General features: G+C 41.3%; 1 protein-coding gene across 1 annotated transcript in view; it reads right to left on the reverse strand.

Annotated features, from left to right (window-relative positions):
- Positions 1–881: 881 nt before the first annotated feature.
- The window catches only part of LOC122539856 (caveolae-associated protein 1-like), a 65,352-nt gene continuing 47,639 nt past the window's right edge, over positions 882–18,594 (reverse strand). The window contains exon 2 of the mRNA XM_043674979.1: positions 882–4,598. Coding sequence (XP_043530914.1) covers positions 3,867–4,598 — 732 coding nt within the window. The 3' untranslated portion in view covers positions 882–3,866. The remainder of the gene's footprint in view (positions 4,599–18,594) is intronic.

An 18,594-nucleotide genomic window follows, 5' to 3' on the forward strand; every position in this document is an offset into this window, starting at 1 on the left:
CTCAACTCCAGGGGAAACCAGCCCAATGAGTTCAATCTATCCTCATAAGACAACTCAATCATTCCAAAGATCAGTACAGTAAATCGCCTCAGAACTATTTCCAATGCATTTATATTCTTCAAAAATATTTTGGTAGTTCAGTGTTAATTTGTCCACTCAGTTATTTTTCGGTAACATGATAAAGGGCCACAGCTCTCCTCTATTTCACAACTGGCTGTTAGTTAGGCTGTTCAGATTCTACCAATGCAAGTGTCCAGTAACATTTGAGTGTGTGTGGATGTTTAATGAAATTTTAGGTGGTTGTCAGATTTTTTGTTTGCTTCAGGGTGTGTAGGAACTGGAAAATGTTTAAGTTTATCCCAGTGTGACTAAGGAGTAGCTTAGACAAAATGAGAGCATGTTAGTGGGCAGCAGGGTGGTACAGTGGTTAGCACTGCTGCCTCACAGCGCCAGGGACCCAGGTTCAATCCCTGCCTCAGGTGACTGTGTGGAGTTTGCACATTCTCCCTGTGTCTGCTGAGGTTTCCTCTGGGTGCTCCGGTTTCCTCCCACAGTCCAAAAATGTGCAGGTTAGGTGATTTGGCCATGCTAAATTGCCCATAGTGTTAGGTGAAGGGGTAAATGTAGGGGAATAGGTCTGGGTGGGTGGTGGGTTGGTGTGGACTTGTTGGGCCGAAGGGCCTGTTTCCACACTGTAAGTAATCTAATCTAGGTAATAAGCTATCAAATTGAAGAAAGGAGTAAGGAATACCATTACAGAATAACCACATAAGGTACATATTACATGGTTGTTCTTTCATCTCATCCTGTTGGAAAGTGATGATCATATTACTCTGGACACCTTAACACAAAGCAGTAATACAGATTTGCACACAATGACCTCTTGTATATGAGACTGTTTTTATTATGAATTGTTAAGCGTTTGCCCACATGAAAAATACAATATATAGAAGGCAAAGATTTAAAATCTGCTGTGAAGTGTATATTCATAAACACTGCTGTTGTATTGAAAAAAGTGTAAGCTAAATATCAGTTCTGTTTTTCTATATGTTTGTTTCATACAGATATTATATGTCTGTTTTCTTGCTTCATGCTGATCTTTAGGATACAGTTATACTTTTTCCCAGTACATGTTATTGGTTTGCATTCAGATTGCTATTGACTCTTGTTGGAAATGTACACTTTGGAAATTTGGATTTTGCTGTAAGGCACCTGCTATAAGCATGGAGCAGCTAGTATTGCTTTGCATTCGGACATGACTGGATTGAAATAAAGTCAAAATATAGATCCATAAAAATAATCTAATTTTAAATGAGAATTTGTAAGATGCAAAGAGATATCAAAGCGTCTCTGTATATCAGTTATGCATTAACAGAAAAGTGGTCAACAGGAGGTATATTATGGATTAGTAAAGACCATTGAAACTGACGGTATAAATGAAACAAAAGACAGTTGGGCTTGCTTTTGGAAAGGTTGGAGGGGTGAGAATGTGACATATGGTGAGAGCTGCGTCTGTTTGACCTATTTATTTGGGTCAGACACATTAGCCCTAATGGCCTTTTCCAATTCCTTTAACATTATGATATGACACTATTCCCAACAGGCAGAAAGCTTTTATATGCTAAATAAGTTTTTGTGCATTTTTCAAATATTATGCTTGGAACATGTTTGCTATTTACAAGTCACAAAATATATAATTCCAAAATACTGTAACTATCTACTTCCAAATAGCATAGAATACCAGCAGAAGTTTCTGTTCGTGGAATCAAAGCTAAATCAACATTTGAAATATCAACATTGAAATTAAATTGCACAGTATTGGCTTTAAGAATTTCATAAATTTGTGTAAAATTTCTTTGTCTGTTATTTGAGCACAGAAAATAACCAATGACTTAAAAACAATTGAACTAATTACATTAGCAGACAACAGAATTTCATATGAAAAACACTAAGTTTTCATCTGTAAATATTGTCCAGTATAATTTCAAGGTTTAATGATCACATATGCCCTGCTTCTAAATTTGTTTGGGAAAAGCTTACTTAGGGTGTTACACATATTCAGACAAGACTGAGCATTACCTGTACCCTGTTATGGGAAGCAGGTAGTTTAATGACAGAGTATAGTTGTAATTCAGTCGTCATTTTGAAGTTATATATTTTGTGTTTAGTTTTATATTTTTGCTATAACTTGTGTTGTCTACATCTATAATGGGCACTGCCAATGTGAACTTGTCATGCTGTGATTGGAGGTCTCTGACAAAAATGTTACCACAAAGCTTCTAGTGGTGGGAGGATGTTATTCCACTAGGACAGGTTTAGAGGTGGTGTTCCCATTAAAAATGTATACAAATGAATTTACAGTAGCAAAAAGACAACGGTATATGTAGATATAAGATTTTTAATAGATTCTAAATAAATGCAAAATAGCCTTGTATATTTCTGAATGCAGTTTAAAAACAGTATGATTAAATGCTGCAAAATTATAGACTGAAGGAATATGTTTAAAGGTATTTGGATATGGTGCAAAATCTGCTTTGCAGCAATTAAAAGGTTAATTCCACAAAGCATCAAATAACGTCTATGACTTGTAAGTAGCTGCTAACAGGAAACTGATGTCAGAATGTATATAAATTGTACAAGGATTTATTATACAAGAGTGATGCAGTTTTAATGACTGTAACATGCAATGCATTACACCTCTGCCTATTACTATGGTTACTGTGTATGAAAGCAAATTAAACAAAACTGCAAAGGTAAGGTAGGCCATGTAATTGATACGCCAGCAATGTGAACATGTTTCATTTTTTATAGACAAAAAGCATTGATGCCATACAACGTCTCATTCTCACTTGTTGGCAAGAGCAACATTTTGTTTTACTTTTAAGAAGTTCCATTGCCATAGTAATATGATGCATAATAATCTTCGGAATCATTCCCCATTCTCTGGCCTTCTTTTCACATCCTAATGTGCCAAGTCTATTCCTGGCTTATAACAACGTTAATTTAGCCTTTAACACCCTGGCCTGTGTTGTCTATTTGTTCTTTACTATTTGTTACAACAAGCTAATGTACTCTAAACTTAGGTTAGAAAGGCTATTGAGCTACATTTTATTCTGCATTGCTGCTTGATGATTTAGTTCTGGATGGCAATGTTCTAGACTTAATAATATTTGTTGCCAACTGGAAAAGGCAAATAACATCTCACTTTTCACCGAGCTTTATGAATATTGCTGAGATTAAGTTTGTCATTGTTTGATAGAGTCAGCCAGTACAATATCACATTTTACGTTGCTTGGGAAAGTAACTAATTAACAAAATAAGATTATGAATCCTAAAAGAAAGTCAACTCTGATTGACGATGACTTGTGTTAATCTTCATAATAGTTGAAAAAATGTCTTTACCTTTAAAAATTTTCATTATATACAAGCTTCTCCCCAATTAAAATCTTCAAAATTATAAGTTTTCATATCAGATTGGAAAGCAAGCATGAATTTTCTTTGAAAACAACATTGATGCCCTTCATGTCGAATTATTATTTAATGTGTTCAAAATTTTAGATTAAAAACACATAAGTGTACATTTAGAAGGCTGATTCTTCAAATTGCAATGATTTGAACATTAAATTCTGTTCAGAATTTTACCAGGGAAGAGGATACAGCTTGCTTTATTTAATCAGAGCAATGTTTGCTGACCACACGTTGCTGGAACCAGGACTAAGATTATCAGGTTGCATAAAAGTCATTTCTTAATTTACCCATACTTTAACAATCAACTATTGCCGAAACATTTCACTCTTCCACTTCAGCTTATTTGCTTTAGCCAACTAGCAAGAGTGACGTGACATCACATCCATGAAATAAAGTCATTACTCTACTCCTCTTTTCTGAAGCAGCAGGAGTTCGGTCTCCTCTGAATCTCTATCTTCCTCCAGTGATTCCTCAGGGATTTCTTCAATGAGGAGCTCAGTGTTGTCTTCATTTTCTGTCATGTGTTCCTCTCCCTGGCCTTCCATCATCTCCACCTCTTGGACCACCACATCTCCATCTCTCATCTTCTTAACCCAAAATGTAAATGGCGGAATTCTGTAGACAGTTGTCCGACACCTTGCTGTTTTCTGATGATCCGGTGTAAAGGACTTCTTCAGTCTTGCTCGTGAGTCTCTCAACTTCTCTCTCCTTTCTTGTGTTACTATCTTGTTGCCAAGCTTGTTCATCTTCTTTTCAAAGTTGTGCTTTGTCTTTTGCAGGTTTTCCCTTGTTGCTTGTCTGGTCCTCTCCATATTCTGCTTGGTTTTCATCTTGGTCTTCTCTAGGTTTTCCCTTGTCCTTTGCTTAGCCTTTTCCACCGACTCTTTGGAGAATGCCTTTTTGAACTCATCCACACGTTTCATGCTGCTTTTTTTCAGGCGGATTGCAGTTGTCTCCTCTTCAATGACTTCGAGTTCCACCTCTTCATCAGAGGAGAGAGAGATTGCTTCACCTTCAGGATGGTTCTCGTTGATCGCAAGTTCTCTTCCTTCCTCACTTCCTTCTGGTGCTTTCATGTGTTCTTTTACAGATTTGCTCAGGCTTAGTCTTGCAGGCATTGGTGTTTCGTCCTGAAAGATATAAAATGCAATATTATAGCAAACCATGTCAGTTTCTTTGACAAAAATCCTATAAAAGCTATTCACTTACAGTTTTTGATAATATATTATTCAGATTAGCTCACTGTTTCCACTATAGCTGGAATCCTAATATCTATCAACAAGACAGGGCCTGATTAATTATGATATTTTGTGATGTGCTCTCCAGTCCAGCATTCCTTTTGTGTTTTTTCTCTTGTAGTCATGGCATAGAGGAGGGGAATGAATGGGCAGGATACCTGGTCCCTCCATTGGAGGTAGAATGGGCAAGACATGACAGCCATTCATATTATAGAAGTGTTGAAGAATTGGGGATTTTATTATAGTTAATTAAATAAGTCTAGAATTATGAAACTAGTGTAATATGGCCACAAAACTATCATTGATGTGTGTTTGGGCATGAGTGGTCCTTAGAGTCTGCAACATTGACTCCAGACCTCACAAAGGTTACAGACAAGAATGAGCAAGGAACCCTCATGTCAACTATCACCTATTGCCCTTCCTCAGCTGATGAATCTTTCATTTTGAACATCATTTGGAAGAAGTGTTGAGGGAGGCAAGAGTAAGAGGATTTTTCTGGCTCAGTCATCGAATTGCCCATCACCAAGAGTTTCTCAGTTATTCCAATAATGACCAAGCTGGGCCTGGATGGAATGGAGCAGAAGAGTTGATGCTTCGAGCATATAGCCTTCGTCCAGAATGACATTACTGATGAAGGGCTTATGCCTGAAGCATCTATTTCCTGCTCCTCGGAGGCTGCTTGACCTGCTGTGCTTTTCCAGTGCTACACTTTTCAACTCTAACTCTCCAGCATCTGCAGTCCTCACTTTCTCCTGGATAAAGTGGACCTGGAGAAGATGTTTCCACCAGTAAGGAGAGTCTAGGATCCAAAGTCACAGCCTCAGATTGAAGTGACAATCCTTTAGAACTGAGATAAAGAGGAATTTCTTCAACCAGAGGGTGGCAAATCTGTGAAACTAATTGAGTGTATTTAAAACAGGGAGAGATAGGTTCCTGATTAGTAAGGAGATCAAGGGTTATAGGGAAAAGGCAGGAGAATGGGGCTGTGAAACATCAGCCATGATTGAATGGCAGAGCAGACTCTAATTGCCTAATTCTGCTCCTATATCTTGTAGTCTTATTGACCACATCTTGTTGGAGATTTCAGCCAGCAGCTGGTAAGAAAAACAAAGGGGAGGACATACTTGAACTTATTCTCACTAATTGACCTGCCCGCAGAGGCATGTCCATAGCAGGATTGGGAATCCCACTCAATCTTTGTGGACATGATTTGGAGATGCCGGTGTTGGACTGGGGTGTACAAAGTTAAAAATCACACAACACCAGGTTATCGTCCAACAGGTTTAATTGGAAGCACTAGCTTTCGGAGCGCCGCTCCTTCAATTGTGTATTCCACAACCACCTGATGAAGGAGCGGCGCTCTGAAAGCTAGTGTTGGACTATAACCTGGTGTTGTGTGATTTTTAATCTTTGTGGCGACTAACCTCGCAGCCTGATATATCATCCAATCTCTCATTACAATCAAACATGGACTTTACGCTGGTTCAATGAGGAGCGGAGAGAGCACAGCAGGAGAAGCAGGAAAAGCAGGAGGCAGAAGTGAAAATGCCGTGGCGACCCAATGAAGCTACAACAAGGGTTTCTTTTTTAATTTAAATGCAGGAAACAACAGAGATAGAGCTAAAAGCAAATCCTACCATCAACAACTAAGATCAAAGTCCCAACACATCCCAGTGATGAATGGCAGGGATAATGGTGTGACAAAAGACACAAGGCTTCACTGCACAACCATTGTCAAAGATGGAAGAATCCTAACATCTGAGTGCAAGGCTGATGCTTTGGCAATCACCGTTAGCCAGGCATGCTGAGCAGACCTTTTGAGTCTTGTGCATCACAGACACAAATCTCCAACCAATTCGAATGATTCCACATAATATTAAGTGGAGCTGTGGTCACTGGACACAGCTAAAGGTTCTGGCTCTTGACATCATCCTCGCTATGGTGCTGAAGACTTGTGCCCCAGAGCCAACCTTGTCACCACTAAAACTATTCCAGCACAGCTGGCATCAACTGGCAAAATGAAAATTGGACAGGTATATTGTAGCCGCATGATAAAATAAATGGAGAAGGACAACAGGTAGTTGGAAAAATAACATAATGAGACAATAACAGTCTGTATAATGACAATGATGTCTCATGATTTAATGATGATATTTGTGTCATATGATTGTGCAGGGAGAACTGGAAGGAGGCAAAAGTTTCAGCAAAGTCTTGAGAGAATGTTTGTATCAACTAAGTTGCACATAAAGAGTTCCTACAAAAAGTACCATGGACTCAAAAATCAGTACTTCTAAGGCTGATTGGGGTTAGATGCCATACACATGACTGAACAGGGAACACCACTATCCCTGAAACTCTTCATTCCATTATACATTAGCCTTACTTGGAAAATGTACTGCTGTTTTTCATTATCATTGGTTCAAAAACTTGAGAGTCCCTCCCTAACAGCCCTGGAGTGCTCAAGGGCAGTTCAGGACGGACAATAAGTGGGGCCTAACCTGTGACATCTATGTTGTGTGAACAAATAATTGAAAGTACATCCCTTTTGATAGCTGCCTCAAATGTGACAATTTGTCCAGTAGATTTACTTTATGAATCAGCAAGCAAGATGATCTCAGGGAAGTACTTATAATTTAATCCAAGGATTAATCTGTACAGCCCCAGGGGAAAGTCAATAAAAAAACCAGTTCTACTTGGAAATGAAAATACTGGTCACACTGACCCTCCATTTTGAAGATACAAGATGAATTGGACCATTATGTGTCATTGGTTATTTTTACTGGTGTTTCCCTCTGGGAGAGGGGTTTTTGAGCATGGCTCATTTTGCTACTGATCCAATAGGGAATAGGACATTCAGCAAATGATGGATGAGGATTGATTGTCACTGTAAACACTGAGGGAAGTTATCTTATGTGTGTTGGCCTTTATAGTCTCACTACTGACTCAGAAGGGCCATATTCAAGGCCCATTCTAGAAACTTGAGTAGACATATAGGCAGACAACCTGAGTGTAGTACAAGGGAGGGGCTAGATTTCTTTCTTGATGTTGTACCAAGGTTCCCTTTGTCTTCTCAGAAACTAGAAAATTCCATGACAGTATTCAGACAAAGAAAGCAGAGAACTCTCCTGATATCCAACACCGCACAAATTGATGATCTGAGACTTGTTCTGTTATGTTTTAGTGGACCTCAGTATGTTTAATTTGATTATCGTGGGCTCTATCTTCTGGACTTTAAAATTTTCAGTCTTTGGAACCATTTTCTCAGTTCCTGACCCCCTCTTGCAGCAATCACAGGCCTTTAGGTGTGACCTCAAAGAGTTGGTCAATTGAAAAACAACCTCTGGGATCACAGTCCTATTGGGGGCAGTGGGTAGCCTGAGGGTGCAGAGGGATCAATCAGTGCCCAAGTTATGAGGCAATTGACACCCTGGCAGCAGTGGGAGTTCTGCCTGGGATACAAGAGACATGATGAAAGGGAAATGATGTTACTGATGCAAAAGGCTTTTGTTTAAAGCAAGGACTTTCTATCTTAACGCCTCCTTGGGAGACTGCTAAAATGGCATGAATCATCATAATATTGTCACCGCTACAATTTATTTCTTATTTATTTAGCAAAAATTATCCCCCAAAGCCAAGTGATAGCATTTCTTTTTGCTGAATTGAAGGTGATACGTCTGCCATAAAGTTTGTCGAGGGACCTCTCTTTGGTAATGTGTAGCTTTGTTTGTGTCTCTCAAACACTGTAGAGGGGATTTAATCGAGGGCCCAGCAGTGGAAGTTGGCTGCACCAGAGTCCTGGCCTCTGCAGTCTGTTGTCATGGTGATGGATGATAGTAGAGGTTGTGTCCTTGGTAGGATCTAAAGAGATTACTTGTTTAAGCTGTTGGTAAGATTGATTCCCCATCCACTTAAAATTCTGCTGACTATGTGCCCCATGAGGCTTAATATTAGACTATACACCAGAACTTCTCTCTCCAGGTTCTGTTAACATGCAATTTCTTACATCATTTCTGATGTTGGCTTACTATTCACATCTTTGAATAATAACCTTTTTGTCTATATCCTGAACCTGTTAATCAAAGAACTACTACTCTCGGTGTAGTAGTTCAAACCCAGGTTAGAGACAAAAAAAACTGCAGATGCTGGAATCCAAAATAGACAGACAGGAGGCCGGAAGAACACAGCAAACCAGGAGGTGGAGAAGGTGTAACTGAAGAAGGGCTACACCCGAAACGTCGACTTCTCCACCTCCAGATGCTGCCTGGCTTGCTGTGTTCTTCCAGCCTCCTGCCTGTCTATTTTGTAGTTCAAACCTTGCCATTCAACAACGGGGTTGGTCACAAGGCACTTTGTGACTCGCCATTTCCCAGTCCAAAGGTTTTCCACAAGGTCAACATCAGCTTGGTTGTATCTGTCAAGCAGCTTGGATCCCCCACTGCACACTGGCCTGAAGAGGTTACTTTCTTCAAACTTCTCCAAGCCCATCTTCATCCCTTCCTCGCTGTATTTTTCTGTACAATGCAGCATTGAGGTACTCAACAATCTGAAAAGGACTATTGTAAATGCTCATTTTGTCCTTTCTCTCAAAGTTTCCTACTCAAGGTAAAATCTTGTGCCAAAATCTCTGTTTCCGGGTGACCTTTGATCTGCTTCATTTCTCAGAGCTGAGCAGTCGTGAGATACCCACAGATACCTCTCTCGCAACATAATGTGGCCATAAATTTCGTGCCGCAAACTGATGTATTATTGACGCTTCTCACAGCAGCATGTAAATTCTTCATCGGCCTTGCAATATCAAACAGTCGCTCAAACTTTCAAATAAATCTAAACGATGAAAAAACATTAAAAGGACATTTACAAAGAAATGCCCACAGGGATTTTCCCCGGAGGAGGTGAGAACAGATTTACTGCCAGTGACAGCATGAACAGCAGAAGGGAAAAACCCACCCATATTAGAGTACAATCAAAATGTTTCAGAGCAGTGATAAGCTGTTGTATTGCACGATTATGTGTTTCACCCTATCAGCTAAATTGGTGGCAGCGGAGTTGAATCTACTGTTGCCGGGCGCACAGTTTTAAAATCGTCGCGGTAACTTTCACCTACGCGAAAGGAAGCCCCAGAATCTGTTCTGAGAACATCATCATTCAGGGGAATTAAACAAGGCCACTTTGTAACCCCACACTCTGCCGCCTGGTGTAACGCAGTTGAGCTAAGGGCAGGATCATCCTGGTTACACTGCGGGGTTAGTCAGTTCAGGACTCACAGTGACACTTCAGGTGTCAGTGTTTGTACTCCATCACTAAGATACCCACCCTGATCTCCATCAGTGAGGGAGCCTCGTGCCTTTGAAAAGGAGCAACAAAGTAGAGGCTGCTTTAAGGGGGAAGATGTACCTTGATGTGGCAATTGTTTTGAACCCGGAAGTCGGGGAGGGGAGGGGCAGGAGTTCTAATGCCGCTCTCTTCCGAAAATCAACCAAGTGGGGATTTGTCACCGCTGTCTCAGGTCTGCCACCATCATTGATGTGATATCAATGAACACTCTGTCCAGAACTGCACAAGAGAATGGAATGGTGCAGTTTGAATGATTGCACACATACCCAGCTAATCGAGGGCCAATTTGTGATGTTTACTCTGGGGAACCTGAAGCTCTCAACCACCTCCACCTCAGCCCCATTGATACAGTCAGGAGCATATCCTCCACTCCGCTTCCTGAACTCGATGACCAGCTCCTTCATTTTGCTGATGTATAGGATAAGATTGTAATCTTTACAACATGCCACTAAACTGCATGCAGTAAACTGATCAGAATGATCCAGCCAGCTGTACAATGCTGTGGGTCACACCTTAACCGGCCATAGAGGAGCTCCCTGTGACTCTGCTTAGTTAATGCTTAATGCTGGAAGTATGAGATTGGGATTGTCTGTTTGCTCTCAACACTAAAAACCATTGAAAATAGAAGTACCCAGGAAGATAGTTAAACTACAGCCAGCGTCTGGCTGAAAACAGTCCTCTCATCTCTTTGCTCAGTTTTGCAGATGGAATCTTTTAGGCAATTAACAATAACATAGAGAATTTTAAATTGCTGTCATCAAGGTTTTGATAATTGCAGAGTCCTATCCATACTGGTGTTAGTTCAACAAATGACAAATGAATTTACATAGCTCACATGTGCCCTCTGGTGACAATAACTAAGTACTGAAACATATTCCTCATTCTGAGAACAAATATTGAAAAATAAAATTCTGGGGAACACTTAGCAAAAACGATTCAGGTGGATTTCTGATCTAACTCACAATGATTCAATCCCTTCTTTATTTTAGATGTTTTCATGTCTGCAGTCGATTTCATTTTTTCATTATCATGACAGAATTTTAACCTGAATCGCAGCATGGTGGCCCACAGTGCCAGGGTCCCAGGTTCAATTCCAACCTTGGGCGACTGTCTGTGTGAAGTTTGCACATTCTCCCCGTGTCTGTGTGGGTTTCCTCTGGGTACTTTGGTTTCCTCCCACATTTCACAGATGTGAAGTCAGGTGAATTGGCCGTGCTAAATTGTCCACAGTTGTTAGGTGCATGAGTCGTGGGGGATGGGTTACTCTTTCGAGGGTCAGTGTGGACTTGTTGGGTTGAAGGGCCTGTTTCCACACTGTAGGGAATCTAATCTAAAAAGATGCGTTACTGTTAAAGTGTTCTGTTGTAATGATGTTTCATTAGCCATTACAATGGTGAACATAAGAATTTGTAATGACAATTAACTTTGATGTAACATTGTGTGATGCTGTGGTTGAATTGGTAGCACTCTTTACTTCTGAGTCACAAAGTTCTGTTTTCAAATACTGCTCCTGAGATGAAAAAATCAGAACTGATACTCCAGTGCCCTGCAAAAGGAGTGTTTCATTGTCAGAGGAGCTAATCTGATGGCATGTGAAACCACAGTCCCGTCTGGCTGTTCAGCTGGATGGAAAAGATCTTATGGCAAAACTGACAAAAGAGAAAGAGAGCAATCTCTCTCTCCATTGTGTCCTGGTCAATAATTATTCTTCAATCAACATCAGAAAAACAGATCATCACATCATTATAACATTGCTGCTTATGGGATTAAGCCCTACTGCATACCCTACATTACGGCAATGAATATACTTCAAAAAATACTTCTTAGCGATAAGGCACTTTGAAAATGGTTGTTAGAAGTGAATACAAGAATTTATTTCCTTTTAAGTTGCAAGATCACTGCCTTAATTTTTTTTAGATTCCTGACAATGTAGAAACAGGCCCTTTGGCCCAACAAGTCCACACCAATCTCTGAAGAGTAACCCATCCAGACCCATTTCCCTCTGACTAATGCACCTAACACTATGGATAATTTAGCATGGCCAATTCACCTGACCTGCACTTTTTGGAGTGTGGAAGGAAACCCATGCAGACACAGGGAGAATGTGCAAACTCCACACAGTCACCCAAGGCTGGAATCAAACTTGGATCCCTGATGCTGTGAGGCAGTAGTGCTAACCACTGAGCCACCAGGCTGCCCCGAATGTAATTAGGCAGCTCCCAAGTGTGGATACTTAATAAGATAAACTGGGTGTGCAGGTTCAATCATCTTTGGAGTGGAGGTCAAACAATGTAAGATGAGAAAGCTGAACTCCTGCAACTTGTACTCAATTCTAAAGATTTCTGTGTGTCAGACACAAACATGTACAGATATCATTTATCTGACTTTAATTTTGTCCAAGTGGGTGCATTTTAAATAAACTAAAAACACATTTTAAAATTTTGTTTTTCATAGTTGCAAACATAGCAGGAGTAGAAAAAGTAAAAACAACCTGCATTTGTTTCTTTTTAAAGGGCCAAACATTATGATGGAAAATCTTTCTTTAACTGTTCCACACTTTTCAGAACTATAAACTTGCTACTTAAACTTAAAACTAACACAGTGGGTGGCACGGTGGCACAGTGGTTCGCAGAGACCCGGGTTCAATTCCTGCCTCAGGCAACTGACTCTGTGGAGTTTGCACATTCTCCCCGTGTCTGCGTGGGTTTCCTCCGGGTGCTCCGGTTTCCTCCCACAGTCCAAAGATGTGCAGGTCAGGTGAATTGGCCATGCTAAATTGCCCGTAGTGTTAGGTAAGGGGTAAATGTAGGGGTATGGGTGGGTTGCGCTTCGGCGGGTCAGTGTGAACTTGTTGGGCCGAAGGGCCTGTTTCCACACTGTAAGTAATCTGTAAGTAATCTAATCTCATTAACCTGTTGTTTGAACTTCAGGAGATTTATTTTAAAGGAACCAAATCTGGCCTTAGGGGTGTGGGTGGAAGGGGGGATGTATAGAAGCTGAGACTACAAAGGTCCAAATGAAAAAAGGGAACAGGGGAGGGTACACCCTAATTCTAATTGCAAGCTTCGAGATTCAAAGCTTTTCTTTGCATCCTTGCCAAGCTTACAAGCAAGTTGATGAAAGGAATTTTCCAGCTCTGAATTGAATTAACTAAAGTCGAATTAACTTAAATTATCTCATTACTGTACTTGCAATGAAACAACTGTGATACGTGGCATTTTACTTTGAATTTACAGCACAGTTACAGGCTCTTTGGTTCAACAGAGGTTAAGTAAGTCTTAATATTATGAACTTCATTGAAACTTTGTTCATTTCACTTTTATCAGAGTATCTTTCCTTCTGTTCTCCCTCATGTACTGATCCAGCATCCACTAAATGCACCTGTGTCTATTTTCTAGTGGATGGCAACTACTCTCCATTGGAGACATTTCTCCCAAATTCTTGACTGGATCTGGCTGTTGCTCTGTGCAACAATCCTTCTTGCTTCCAAGATGCATTCAATCGGGTATCACCGCTGACTGGATGTGCATGTATTTTGTGAAAGGAGATGATGCCGTTAGAATTCTAAATAGTGCTAATTGGGATGGGGCTCTGAGTATCCAGGCTGGGCAGCAAGATGCAGGGCCCAGGGGTGGGGTGACATCAGTTTGTGGAGAGGGAAGGTGTAAGTTTGAGTCTCCAAGACAGGGGCTCCCCAATGCCCCCCACTTTCAGCAACTCACATTTAGATGGTTACAGAATAAGATTGATCGGGGAATGAGTTACCTTCTTAGCAATGGGTTGGTGCACTGAGCAGGGAGACTATAAAGAGGAAGCCAAGGAAATGGAACAATGTAGTCAACAACAAATCAAAACTGAATCTCAAAATGCTTAGAGTTATTGTAGCTGCATGTCTGGAAGAAGCAGAACAACTCTGTTCTTGTCAGAAGTTGCAGGAGACTTCTGGAAAATATTTTGTTCATCGTTGGAAGTGATGTGAAGGTATGTGTCCCTGAGGGAAACATATTTCTTCTGCTTGTTTGGAAAAGATTAGCAGAAGAGCCATGCCCAACACAAGCAATTGTCTTTGCATTGAGAGATATCAAGACAGGGTCCTTTGTCCTTTTCTTCAGTAAGGGCAATAGGGAATTTAGTCTTCAATCAAACTCTTTTGACTACCAATACCTGGGCATTGTCCAGATGTGAAAACTCACTTCCCAAGAATGAAAGTGAATGACAGTAACTGAAAGCATTGTGTTTCTGCTCCCTCACCAACTGGCTTTTTAGCCTGGCTTAAAAGATTTAGAGGGGAGCTTTTCAAGTCCACATGAACAGGGAGCTGCCTTGAATTTACTATCCAACAGTTACAGAGGTAAAGGTTAATTTAAAACAGAAAGATTGTAGATGGTCTCTGGACTCAGCAAGTGGAGCTCATGAAAGTGGAGGTGTGGATGAAAGGGTTAAGCCTACCTTTAGGAGAAAGTGAGGGCTGCAGATGCTGGAGAACAGAGCTGAAAATGTGTTGCTGGAAAAGCGCAGCAGGTCAGGCAGCATCCAAGGAGCAGGAGAATCGACATTTCGGGCATGAGCCATTCTTCAGGAAGAAGGGCTCATGCCCGAAACGTCGATTCTCCTGCTCCTTGGATGCTGTCTGACCTGCTGAGCTTTTCCAGTAACACATTTTCAGCTAAGTCTACCTTTACTCTAAGAATAGCTGCAGAGCATGTGCAAAAGCAGCAGTGTCAGATTAACATCAGATCATTTGGAACCAGAACCTGAATCTGTCAGGGGGACTCCTGAACATGTCCTCTCTTACCCTCCCTTGTCTCTAGTTATGTCTAATAGAGCCTGCTAATGTTCATTCACATGAGTCTAGACCTGATTTTATGACGGGGTAAAAACTGCAGATGCTGGAAACCAGATTCTGGATTAGTGGTGCTGGAAGAGCACAGCAGTTCAGGCAGCATCCAAGGAGCTTCGAAATCGACGTTTCGGGCAAACATCTTATCTTACTGCAGGAGGCAAAAGATTCGGTGAGAAAATGGAGAGAATGGTGTCCATTTGAAGGCAACTAGAAAGCACAGGAACCCTAAGTAGAGCTCAGCTGCTGTGGGAGGATGGGAATTGCCAAATCTTATTCTGTGTGAACTGGGAGGTTAGAGAGGGTCTGTAAAGTGTGCGTGCGCATGTGTGAGATTGTGTATGCGTGTGTGTGGAGGGTGGGGGGTGAGGGTGGCTGTATGTCTGTGTGTGGGGGGTGGGGGTGTGGGGGTGTGTGGGTGGGGAAGTAAGTGTAGGGGTGGTTGCATGCATGGGCTAACAATAGTTTCCAGTAAATGTACTTCAATGTTGCAATCAAGCTCCTAAGGCCATATAGGATTCCAACTTGCATTTTTAAACATCCTCCCACTCAAACAAAGCAGGTGGATTAGGAGCACATTTACAACTCATTACCCAGTGGACCCTGGAGCCAAGGGGCTAGCACAGAAAGATCCCAGCTGTTAGAGAAATACAGGGGAAACTGTAACATGTGCCACGTTACCTGCACTGCACCACTCTCCCCCACTTTCTAAGTGTTGCTTGAGTCAGGATTCCAAAAGCACTGTTCTGCCAATGAAATCATTTTCAAAGTGTTCAGTTGTTGTTGTTAACAGCAGCATGCAATTTCCTCAAAGAGAAATGCTGTAAGTAATCGTGAGATAAATACACACATCATCCATTCTATGAATGATAATTGATTAGTGCTGTTCGGAAAACTGGAGTAACTTCTATGCTTATCTTTGAAGAATACACTGGCTCTTTTTATGTCCAATTCAAAGAGAAGAGAGCTATTTAGACTCATAGACAATTACAGTACAGAAGGAGGATGTTCAGTCTGTTGTGTCCATGCTGGTCAACAAAGATCTGACTGCAGTAATCCTATTTTCCAGCTTTCGGCACGTAGCCCTGGAGAATAAGACAATGGAAGTAAATATCTAAATACAGCTTAAATGTTGTGAGAGTCTCTGATTCAACTGCCCTTTGAGGCAGTGAGTTCCAGACTCCCAACACCGTTTGAGTAAAAAATATTCTCTCCATTCTCCTCTTAGCCTTCCTCCGTAAATCCATGTGCACTGGTTATTGACCCCTCTACTAATGGAAGAAGACAGAATCCCTACAGTGTGGAAAGTACGAAGATGAACTGCAAGCATTGGTGTGGGTGGTCACCATTTTGAAATGACATCAGCTTCGGACACAAAAAAAATAGGCAAGTTGACATTTCCACACATCGTCACAACACAGCCCTTAACACTGGCTTGATCCTTTTGATTCAAATGTATTCATGAGATGCGGGAGTAGCCACCTACGTGAGCATTTATTGTCCTTCTATCCCATTATGAGACACCAGTAAGTAAAATATGCATCTGTGGGGGTGAAACATTGAGGCTGACAATTAACATGCCATGCCTGAAAGATTGGGACAGGGTGGCTGGTTAGACATACACTCAGGAAGCACAAGAGAAAGATTTTTGAAGCTGGGAAAAGACGGTCATCATATTCTGGTTCGATTTATGTGTTATGATTCGTGATAACTCTCAGGAAAGATAAAGCTTGTAACAAAGAATTTCTGAGTCCGGTGAAGTTGCAACCTCTGGTGACAAAGAGGAGATCACACCCTCAAGGATCGTGGAATGCAGCCAAATTTCCCCTCAGCAGCTATAAGTTTGAAGATTAGAGGTAGCTCTGATTGAATCCCGAGTCTTTTGGAAGAGTTTTGTCACGGGTAAACTGGGCGATGACATGGAGACTCTCACAGCAACGGGAGATCTGTCCCGAGGGCAGGAGCACTTTCAGACTCTCGCTAACTAGCCAGAATGTGGGATCAGTGCCAGTCACGGTGCCAACTCTTCAACACAGCTGGGAGAAGGACTAGTGCCAGGGGGAACAAAAGAAATGTAAAAGAAAAGTAAATAAAACTGGGAAAGAAATTGAAGAAATGGGATGTTGGAGAATGAGGTATAGTGGGAGTGTCCAGAAAGGGAGCCTGATGGAGCTGGTATTCACAGAGACACAGAGGGCCTGTGTGCGATTGCCCCAATTTCTGATAATTAGATTTTCCACAAGCTTCTATTCATGCTTTTACAATTAAACAATTAAAGCATTAACTTCAGCCCTATGTACATCAAGGAATTAATATTTACAACATTTAAAGAAATGGAGTGACTCAAAACTTATTCGAGGCAATGAACAATCCTGTCAGGAAAAGAAAGGGAATGGCATTCCAGCATTTTGGACCATTTTAAACAAACCCATCTGACAGGAAACTGACACAATTAGATCAACCGTGCATTGCCTGACTTCATTTCCCATTGATTTCAGGTTGGATTAAGATCACAATGGCTATTTGTTAGGGTGAAACTGAGTATCGATAAGTGTGACACATTAGTTGATCATTACTGGGGCACGTTGCACTGTCAAGCTCAGACTGATTTCATTCCACAATGCAGTCAATACACAACTTGGGCTTGATTTTTTAACTTCCCCACTCAGGACATGTTGATGGATTTGGGATAGGGGTTGGGTACAGGCTATCTGTCCACATGGGGGAGCTAGCAATTCCATCTTGATGACTAGGATAACACAATGAAAGGAGGTTGATTGAGATTTTCTCTCAATCTTCAGTTTCTCGCAGGCAGTAGGGGCCTCTTTCACTTCCTGTGAGGCAGCAGCACCCAGCAATAAGTAGGAATATCCAACAGATGCTTCAGGCAGGATTGGAGACCTGTCTAGAAAACTACACAGTGGAAATGCTCCCAGAGACAGTCCAGCCCATTTTGAAAGACACACTGACTTTCACTTACCCTCCACTGTGGGCTGTTGCACTGTTTAAGTGGAGAGCTCCTTTAAACCCTGTCCCCCATATGTCCTTAATTAGATAGTGAGGCAACCATTACCATCACCCCTGTCCATTCATTGACCATCCCAGCGAAAATTCTATTAAGTGACTGATCCCCAACACAATGTGGGTTTCCAGCCTATGTAGAAGCTGAGGGTGGGATTCAAGAGGGCATTGGGAAAGTCCAGCCCCTGAAAGAGATTAGACATGGAAAGATAGAATGGCAGATGTAAAAGATGAACTTTTTTTTATGCTCTTCCTGCATTTGCAAAGCATTTCCAGTGATTGTATACATGCAAATGAGAGTCATTTAAACGAGGAATTAGCATCATCAGTATCACTCAGCAATCCAGGGGGTGGTACGGGAAAGTCATGTAGCTGCCCTGCAAGAAAATTGAGTGAAGGAAAGCTCTGCATCAGAGACCAAATTGACCACTGGGAGAACTTACCTTGTGGCTGATGTGGTGACTTATCGGAGATGGATTCCCAGAAGATCACCTTATTCAAAATGGTGATACTCTTTTAAATTATAACATTTTGAAATGCTTTATTTTCTGATTCTGATCTTGATGGTCTACCACACACATTGAACAGCAAATCCTCGATCCTGGAATCCTGATTTCCTCCCCTCCCACCCAGCACCATGACACTGTGGTCAAATGTCTATTGCTGAGTTGTAAAACATTGAAAAATACACTT

The sequence above is a fragment of the Chiloscyllium plagiosum genome, chromosome 33 (assembly GCF_004010195.1).
Source record: "Chiloscyllium plagiosum isolate BGI_BamShark_2017 chromosome 33, ASM401019v2, whole genome shotgun sequence".
Taxonomy (NCBI): domain Eukaryota; kingdom Metazoa; phylum Chordata; class Chondrichthyes; order Orectolobiformes; family Hemiscylliidae; genus Chiloscyllium; species Chiloscyllium plagiosum.